Source organism: Aspergillus nomiae (assembly GCF_001204775.2).
Source record: "Aspergillus nomiae NRRL 13137 chromosome Unknown contig00335, whole genome shotgun sequence".
Classification (NCBI taxonomy): domain Eukaryota; kingdom Fungi; phylum Ascomycota; class Eurotiomycetes; order Eurotiales; family Aspergillaceae; genus Aspergillus; species Aspergillus nomiae.
Genome location: NW_015378390.1, coordinates 27,541 through 36,981, shown reverse-complemented (window position 1 = coordinate 36,981; position 9,441 = coordinate 27,541). Strand labels below are relative to the sequence as shown.

General features: G+C 46.2%; 3 protein-coding genes across 3 annotated transcripts; 2 read left to right on the top strand and 1 right to left on the bottom strand.

Moving 5' to 3' along the window:
- Positions 1-1,892: 1,892 nt before the first annotated feature.
- pmt2 (protein O-mannosyl transferase) lies at positions 1,893-4,353 on the top strand (the record flags this gene model as incomplete). Its single annotated transcript, XM_015554249.1, has 5 exons — positions 1,893-2,009; positions 2,084-2,214; positions 2,273-2,831; positions 2,885-3,644; positions 3,710-4,353. 5 exons carry the CDS (start codon positions 1,893-1,895, stop codon positions 4,351-4,353), a joined length of 2,211 nt encoding a protein of 736 aa, XP_015403475.1.
- A 246-nt stretch (positions 4,354-4,599) lies between these two features.
- On the bottom strand, positions 4,600-5,854 carry ANOM_008992 (secretion related GTPase SrgD). The gene is made up of 2 exons (XM_015554248.1): positions 5,588-5,854; positions 4,600-5,529 (listed from the first exon to the last, which is right to left on the bottom strand). The coding sequence occupies exons 1-2, from the start codon at positions 5,654-5,656 to the stop codon at positions 4,762-4,764; spliced, it is 837 nt and encodes a 278-aa protein (XP_015403476.1). The 5' UTR covers positions 5,657-5,854; the 3' UTR covers positions 4,600-4,761.
- Positions 5,855-6,479: 625 nt separating this feature from the next.
- On the top strand, positions 6,480-9,146 carry ANOM_008991 (uncharacterized protein; the record flags this gene model as incomplete). The annotated part of the gene is made up of 2 exons (XM_015554247.1): positions 6,480-6,774; positions 6,874-9,146. The coding sequence occupies 2 exons, from the start codon at positions 6,480-6,482 to the stop codon at positions 9,144-9,146; spliced, it is 2,568 nt and encodes an 855-aa protein (XP_015403473.1).
- Between the last annotated feature and the right edge of the window lie 295 nt (positions 9,147-9,441).

Here is a 9,441-nt window from a genome sequence, read left to right as displayed (position 1 = left end):
GTATATCAGTGAGAAAAAGTACTAAATATATATATTACAGCTATGTATAGATAATATTATTAAACATTAGTTAGAACCTCTATCGGCTACTACTACTATCTACGGTAGGTAGTAGTCCATAGGTACTACCTAGGTACTAAGTAGTTATGTCCATAAATGGACCCACAACAAGCGACTTTTCTCGAGATGCCTGCGCTATGATTGGTCTATATAGACCAAGTTTGCATAATGTAGAGCTAGACCTAATGCGGACTTTTTCTCTGGAGGATCTGCTGGGATAACATCACAGCATTGATGACGGTGGAGGCTTTCAAACCACTGCAGGAGGAATTTATCCAAGACTGGTAAAAATGACAAGTTGATCGAACAGCACAAAGCAAGCCTGACCAAGCTGGCGACTCTACGCCTCATGACTCAATCCCCAGTTGCTATCCTCTCCCAACCCATAAGAGATGTTTTCTAGTATACAGCAGTGTTGATTTATGATATGAATTTCTTCCTGTCGCCAGGCATGGGAGGTAGTCTATCTCTACTTCATGCTGGGTACTACAGAACCATACAATATGCAGAAGAAAGACAAGGAGGTGCGGGAAGGAGGCGTGATGGAGGCTAAGTTATGTTGATTCAAGCGTACCGACTCGCGTACTGAGTTGACAGTACAGAGTATTTAAAGATCAGAGCCCTGACTGAGGTTTCTGAACTAACCCATTTGTGATCTAGTGGCGTAGAGCAACGTCAATCAAGCCAATAAGAGATGGATTTTGATAGCATTGATCTTGGTACCTCCTAGTACCTTACTACTGCTAGTATGTAGTAGTACTACTGTAGTATCTTCACAGTGTGTTCAAGTACTTATTCATTTATGAATAACCTTTATTGTAGGTAGAATTATATTACTATCTGAGCAGTTTATTTAGATGTTTAGAGTGACAGTTGTTTGGCCACAGGGAAACTTCTAATAGGCATTATGCAAAATACTACACCGAACTAGTAATGTTCTAGACCTCCATCGGTCTTGTGTGTCTACACCGTGGACCAACACTGCTAGAGTACACCGTACTTAGAACAGTACATAACTAGTAACGTGGTATGGAATATCGTCTACTTCCTTTGTCTTTATATCTTCCAGGCAGCACGACAATCACTGTAAATATTCGCGTGAGATGAGCCTTGCAAGATAGACTCTGTAAGTGTGACATGGCCCTAAGGACAGAAGATTTCCATTTGAAAGAATGTACTGCTATAATGCTACATATCATCTGGTTTTAGCTTGCAGAGTTCTTCCAACACCTCTCTTTTACACTGGAGAGATTTGTGATCGATAATATTAGTACAGAACCGATGGCCGGAATTAAATGTGGCCTAAGCGGGGCCGCAGCTTAGGACGACCGCGCCGGTTTTTCCGTGTTATGTCCAGGCCAACTCTCCATTTGCTTCCACTACCTACACCACTGCTCCTGCATTTGAAAAGTGTTGTCGTCTTTCATTTCCAATGCCTTCCCTGTCCCCCCTAATCATTTGACTGTTCTTGTGGCTTCTTCTTCTATTCTCTACATTCGATCCTTTATTTTCCTCCACTTTGTTCAATTCGCCGAAATTGATTCACTTGTCCACGAGAACTGTAGACACGACCTCCCATTATCTCGCATTCACGGAGTTAACTCCATGTTATGGTATCGGATATGAGACTGTCTTATTGTTGAACCCAATTACCCTTTCTTGTTCAGTATTTCCTTTCGTTCCACCACTTTTTCTTTTCTTTTCTTTTCTTTTCCCTTTTTTATTACTACGTCTTGGCCAATACTTCGATCCTTCTCACCGGATATACGCCGTTTCCTCCCCTCATTACTAAACCGGAAACTCACAGGGAGGGGTCCTCCACTATAGCGGAAATGGACTCTGCATCAAGTACCGGTGTGAATTTAGCCTCTGATATACGGCGCCGAAATGTCCCGCATACTGAGGGGCCTAGAAAGAAACCCGATGGCACGGAGGAGAGCAAGCCTAAAGTATGTTTCCCTTCAATTCTAGCGCCCTGAAAATACAGTGCTCAAGGACTAACGCTAGTCGGATTGGCCTGTAGTCCAATTCACCAGTTTCCATCCTAGATAATTGGGAACCCCTGATAATGCCCATTCTGTTGACGGCTGTAGCTATCTTCACTCGCATGTACCGGATTGGTCGCTCGAATATCGTGACTTGGGATGAAGCGCAGTAAGAGAAACATAAACCCTAATGAGTCGTATTGTGTTGGCCCAGTTTCTTACCCTAGGTTTAGCTTTGGCAAGTTTGGGTCACATTACTTGAAACGTGAGTTCTACTTCGACGTACACCCGCCGCTGGGGAAAATGCTTGTCGGCTTGTCGGGTTATCTTGCCGGTTACAATGGGTCATTCGAGTTCAAATCCGGTGATAAATATCCGGAAGAAGTCAATTATACTTTTATGCGCGTCTTTAACGCTGCATTCGGCGTCGCGTGCGTGCCACTTGCTTATTATACAGCACGAGAACTTGGCTTTCGCAGAGCTACTATCTGGCTCGTGAGTTTGATGGTGCTCCTTGATAACTCATACGCAACCATCTCAAGGTTTATATTACTGGATTCCATGCTGCTCTGTTTCACGTTCACTACCACCTTCTGCTGGGCAAAGTTTCACCGACTACAACATGCGAGTTTCTCTATTGAGTGGTTTGCCTGGCTATTCCTGACCGGGATAAGCATTGGCTGTGTGTGCAGTGTGAAGTGGGTAGGCTTCTTTTGCACAGCGCTTGTAGGCCTCTATACGATCGAGGATCTATGGAACAAATTTGGCGATCTAAAGATGTCAGAGGTCAGTTATGGAAGGAATCAGTAGCTCGAATGTTTTGCTAAGCCCACTCCCAGGTCGTCCTTGCCAAGCATCTCATGGCTCGTGTGGTGGGGCTGATCATTATACCCGTTTTGGTTTATGTATTTTCATTCTACCTGCATTTCTTGGTTCTGGAAAATAGTGGACCGGGCGACGCCCAAATGAGTTCACTTTTCCAGGCTAATCTGAGAGGAACTGAGGTCGGGAAAGATAGCCCCCTGGAAATTGCTCTTGGTTCTAGAGTCACACTGAAGAACATGGGTTACGGCGGTGGGCTTCTCCATTCGCATATCCAGACATACCCTGAGGGGTCCACCCAGCAACAGGTTACCTGTTATCACCACAAGGACGCCAACAACGACTGGTTCATCTACCCAAGCCGCCGCGAGCCAGAGTATGATCCGAGTGCGCCTCTAAAGTTTGTAGGTGATGGTGATGTCATTCGTCTTATTCATGGACAGACAGGCCGAAATTTGCACTCTCATGTTATTTCTGCACCAATTACCAAGTCACACTACGAAGTCTCATGCTATGGCAATATCACTATCGGTGATGATAAAGATCATTGGTTGGTTGAGGTTGTTGATGATGTTGCATCGAAGGATAGAAGTAAAATCAGGACTCTTACCACTGCTTTTCGCTTGCGACATCCTGTCCTGGGTTGTTATTTACGAGCAGGCAACGTTAATCTCCCCCAATGGGGCTTCAAACAGATTGAAACCACATGCGTGAAGGAGAACAAACCGAGCGATGTTTACACACACTGGAATGTCGAGTCTCATGCTAACGATCGGCGTAAGTTTCAATTTTTGAGCCCCATGCATTTACAGAGGAAAGGATATTAACCATCCATTATACAGTTCCACCGGGTGATCCGGGATCCTATAAGTCGCCTTTCATGAAAGACTTCATCCATTTGAATGTTGCTATGATGACATCCAACAATGCGTTGGTTCCCGACCCAGATAAGCAAGATGATCTCGCCTCAAAATTTTGGCAGTGGCCTATACTTAATGTTGGGCTCCGGATGTGCTCCTGGGACGACAATACGATCAAATACTATCTCCTTGGCAACCCATTCGTTTACTGGGGAAGTACAATTAGCCTTGGAGTCTTTGGGCTCTTGGTATTATGGTATCTCGTGCGCTGGCAGCGAGGCTACAATGAGCTTTCCCAGGCAGATATTAACCATATCCATTATTCTGGCTTGTACCCAGTCATTGGATGGATTCTGCATTATCTGCCTTTTATTGTCATGGGAAGAGTGACGTATGTTCATCATTACTACCCAGCACTGTACTACGCCATTCTTACCTTTGGCTTCTGTGTTGACTGGCTCACGCAAACAATGAATGTTAAATCCAGCTGGATGATCTATTCTTTACTTTATGCTATCATAGTTGGAATGTTCGTGCACTTCCGCGTGATTGTGTTTGGCATTGAAGGTTCAAGTCAACAGTGGGGTCATTTGGACTGGCTGAGCGGCTGGCGCATCGCCAATTAAAACACCTTGCCTCTTCTGTCATTCCCTCCTGCTGTCTACTTTTCTTTCCTCTTTTGTCTCCCTATACTTTGTCTTACCTTCCTTCTTTATTATCGCCCTACCGCTGCTTTCAGTCCCTCTTGCTTCCATTGTATTGCTATTAAATTACTAGGTACCTTGACTATGGTTTATGTAGCACATCATCGGCCATGTCGGCGATATCAATGAAGTCTGTAATTTACCATGTCAAATGCGGAAGGATTATTAATCTCTATCAGTAGTTTTTAGGAAGTTTTAAACTCTCCTAATGCCTAGCTCAGGCATTGAGGATTACGTCTTAAAAAGGGTAACCTAGTAGACTTCTCGCTGATATCAGGCAGCATTGTACAATCATGATTATCGCAGTCGTGGGCGCACTCCGAGATCTATTCAACAACAGTTTCCAGCCCATGCATTTCCGCCCCTGCGCATCGCATCGTTCAAGCCTAGAGTGACAGTTGTCGGGACACTAGTGTTACCCCCACCGGTAGCGCCGAAGCCCTTCACTCCGCTTCTGCGATCATTCAAATCGTACCTGCCCGCCTCGATATTTCGATAGATTCTCTCGGCGACCTCAAGAAACGCACGCTCGACGCCATCACCAGACTTTGCACTGGTCTCAACGTAGCGTACGACGTTGTTCATGCGGCACCACTCTTCCGCCTCTCGCCTCGTAACATGCCTCTGATTCCGTTCCGAATCATCACCGGCCAGATCGCTTTTGTTACCGACCAGGATGACTACAATTCCTTCTTCCGCAATTTGTCGCAAATCCTGCAACCACTGTGTGCATGAAGTAAACGTAGATGGTCTCGTTATATCGAACACAAGCAGAGCACCAGAGGCACCACGAAAATAAGACCGCGTGATCGATTTGTACGTTTCCTGACCTGCTGTATCCCAAAGTGATAGCTTCATCTTTTTCTGAGACTCAGCTATTTTTCGTGGGGGAGTAGGTAAACCGGAGACGATGGGCTCCTCTGCGGCATCTAGAGCTACTGGCGACGAAAAGGAACGGTTGCGAGGCTTGGTGTCTGGTTCTATATTTAGGGCCTTTGAAGCAGGTGGTCCAACTGGAACAATACGCGAACCAAACTCCACACCAATGGTCACATCGTGGGAAGATGAAAAGCGTCCTTCGCAAAGCCGAATAGTCAACTACAGCAAGGATCAGCATGATCGAGCTCCGGCATTCAAAGGGCGATCAGACACTTACGCTAGACTTTCCAGTCCCAGAGTCACCAATACAGACAAGCTTAGCGATGTAATCCCATGGCTGTGACATGGATACAGCGGACTCTAGTTTTGAAGATAGTTGTTTCCTGATTAACTAATATCCGCCAGCTCAGGTGCCTGAGACTCATGCTCCGAAAACCGTTGCTAAAACTACCGAGACAGGGTTTAAAAGAAGTACACCGTTGAAGTGGCACTAGAGACTTTAAAGGAAATCGTCCTAGCCCTATATGGGTCATATGAGAATTGCCTGAGGCGCTCTTTAACACACAAGTGGAAGCGGGCTTTTCAGAGCTTTCCTCTCCTGATAGGTCTGGTATGGGGCGGCAGCCTTCGTCGTACACGTGATTAGACGGACACAGCAATCCCCTTTACCGAACTCCACGCTAAGTCATTTAACTGCTGACTCTTGCTCTTCTTAGGCATAACATCCAACTTCTGATCATGACTCGAACAAACTGATTTGATAGTGTGGTCTTTTCTTTTTCTTTTTCTTTTTTTTTTCTTCCAAAACTGGTCATTTTAATACAATATAATCAGAAAACAATGAGCTGCCATGATACTTTGTTACGATCCATACAGAACCTCGCCATGTGATAATTAATAAATGGGTGACCAACACAGCCTTGCGAGATGAATATATATGATCTGCCAAGCACTGTGGATCACCTGTGTGGGTCATCTCATTGTACTTAGTAGACTAGTACATAGTAGATCCGTGAACGGAGTATCTGGAGTAGATACTACTATCTAGAGCTTCCGGAACAAAACCAGATATACTCCGGAGTACAGTTAGTTTAAAGGTTCTTTCCGGAACCCATGGCGTTAGGTTCCTTTAAGTGGAGACACTCCCGAAAGCTGAGTCATCTATCACCATGACCTTGCCTTATGACGCTTGCACCTTCTCCCTAGTAGGTACTACTGATTCACTTTATGCCTTACAAAGGCTTCCATTTCCCCCTTCCATTTTGTCGTACAATTTCCGAGCAAGTTACTCTCGGGTAGATATTTTCCCAGATGTTCTCCTTGCCAGCCTCCACGTACCACTGGCTCTGAAACTATCACTAAATCTATTGGAGCTCACCGCTTCCATATCGACATTCGAACGAGCAACATTCAGGACACTCGAGCAGCAGCAGCTTTATACCGCAAATTGGCTTTCCATCGGGGGTTAGTTAGAGATGTTCTCGGAATGTATGTGCCATATAGAGTTATAGAGTCGTCACTATCTACACCTAATTTCTTGGTCCATCGCTCACCATCACACAGATGCCTCTCGCTTCCTCGCCCAGTCACAATCACGACTACTTCCTCAGTCTGACGAAACACGCAGGAAAGGTCATGGGCGTCTAATGCAGCAACCAGGAAGTTCCCGCTTTCCATCCTCGCGGTCCTTTCTGCAACGGGCAGCCCTTGACCCGTATCACCCAACGGCATCTCAGATTTCTAACCTTCCTCTTGGTTCTCGAAACTTGGCCCAGCCTGCGCCTCTTTTCTACAGTGCCACTGATGACTTTTGTGAAGACGATGATGAAGCAGAGCATGAGCGTGAGATTGCCGACTTCTATGCCCTCCAGAAATCAAGGCGAAATTTTGGCAGTAGTCATCTGAAAGCCTCTTCGGAGATCGATGAAGATGATGACCATTCAAATAGAGTCGAAGACCATGGAACATCTATATATGGAATACATGGCAAGGTGCAAGGAATTAGGAGCTCCTGGCGTGCTGGGAAATCCTATCACGGGGAACGAGATGTGACTGCTGAGAAAGAAGTCGAGGCTGTTGATGTTGACGATGGACCACTCAGAGACGGATACAATGTCAGAGCTAGAGCTAACCTAGTTGACGTTCACCTCGAAGATAGCCTGCAATCCGCGTTGGATGGTAATAGAACCGATTCTTCAGAGACAGGTGATGACAACCCTCCTTCCATCCAACGATTTCGGGGGCAGTCTCAACCACGGAAGGGCAATTTTGGCATAGATTCATTTTTCATGCCGATGGAAACAGACAGGCAACCGTTAATAAATGATCCCCGGCCACTAAGTCCCGCGGACCCTGTTCAAGCCTCGTTTGCCCCGGTAAGAACCGAACCGCCCATGCACGATGTCTTCTGGGGTCAACTTTTTTTGATATCTATCGCCTGCCTTTTCGCTACTTCTTTCCTAGTCTATCTCCATACTTCCGCTCCCTCGGGAAATAAATCAACATGGGGCGACACGATATACTTGACCATTCACTCCTCGTTCTATCTGCTTGGTTCCTATACTGTTACCTCGGTTTTTGCCTCACTGATTTGGCTGGCACTATTGCGGTCCTACATACGCCAACTGGTATACGTGATCATTGTCGCTGTTCCCGTGATCTTATATTCCTTCTCTCTTTATCCATTTGTTTCAAGCTTCAAAGGAGCCTGGCATGGAACAAGCATACAGGATAAAGCAATGAGATGGGGATCCATTGCTCCATTCATTATAGCTAGCGTGTGGATATATAATGTAATCCGGGGTCGTCATGCTATAGGTAAAGCGATCAGAATCCTCGAGTTTGCATGTCGGATCCTCGCCACAAACCCGGAGCTACTGATCCTTGGTCTTGGTATTCTCGTCTTCGTCGCTTCATGGACATGGTTGTGGATGCTTATGTTCACGCGGGTATTCCTAGGAGGAAGCATAATGGGACCGGGTCGCTTCATCATCAGTTTCAGTAGTTGGTGGCTCGGGGTCTACTTCATTCTCGTCTATGTTTGGTCACTGGGAGTCATCGCCGGCATTCAACGTGCAGTTACAGCTGCTACAGTGAGCCAGTGGTACTTTCACAGGCTTGCAAGTCCTACCCCGACATCAAGACAGATTGTTTGGGCAGCAATTGTCCATTCGCTCACGGCTCTATTTGGCACGATTTGCTTGTCCAGATTAAGTGCACTCCTTGTTCGACTTCCTCTTCTCTTACTCCCGAGTCGTGTGACCTCTGTCTTGAGCTTGTTCGCTTACTCCGTTGTACCCACACCAGTCACAACACTCACAGATCCTCTTGCACTCACATATGCTGCAATACATTCACAGCCGCTGATTGTGTCTGCTCGAAGTCTTGCCCGGATGACGACTCTTTCGTCTACGATAATCAATTCCTCACTTCATCCTCGGTCCTATTCACAATCACACGAAAATATGACGCCTCTCCTGCCCTATCGACTTTCAAAACTGATCCTCCATGCTGCACGACTCATGATGTCTCTGGCTCTTGGGTTTGGAGGTTGGGTGACTACTGCTCGTGACCTAGGTGTGGCGAGCGGTAGCGGTGTTATTAGAGGCAGCGTATATGCCTATGTGGTCGGGCTGATTGCGGGAACGATTGGTTGGAGTGTACTGGGAGCGATAGAACGTGTAATAGCTGATATTGTAGATGCCTCCGTCATCTGTTGGGGCAGCGAGATTGGCGCGTATGGTAGAGAAGCTAGGTATTGTCGGGAAGCTGACTGGCTCTTTGGCGAGGGTTCAGGTTTAGACTCCAGCCATACACGCCATCGAGAAGCGCCTTGATTGTCTGAGCGGCTGTACTCATTATATAGCATTATGCTAATGCTACGTGGGCACTGTCCGTATACCTTGGCACGTTCTTCCCCCTGGCCCCGGTTTGCCTGCTTCTTCTCAAATAGCTATGGAGTGTTTTACTCGGGAAAGCCATGATTTCGGTTTATCCAAGGTCTTAGTGTTTCGGGTTCGTCAATCGCAATACTTATCAAAGAAGAGCGTTGATTTGGATATTTCAGCGTAAGAGTTTCGAGATAGAGAGAGAATGAGATGCAGATCAGTGCTTCATGAATATAGACCTCGA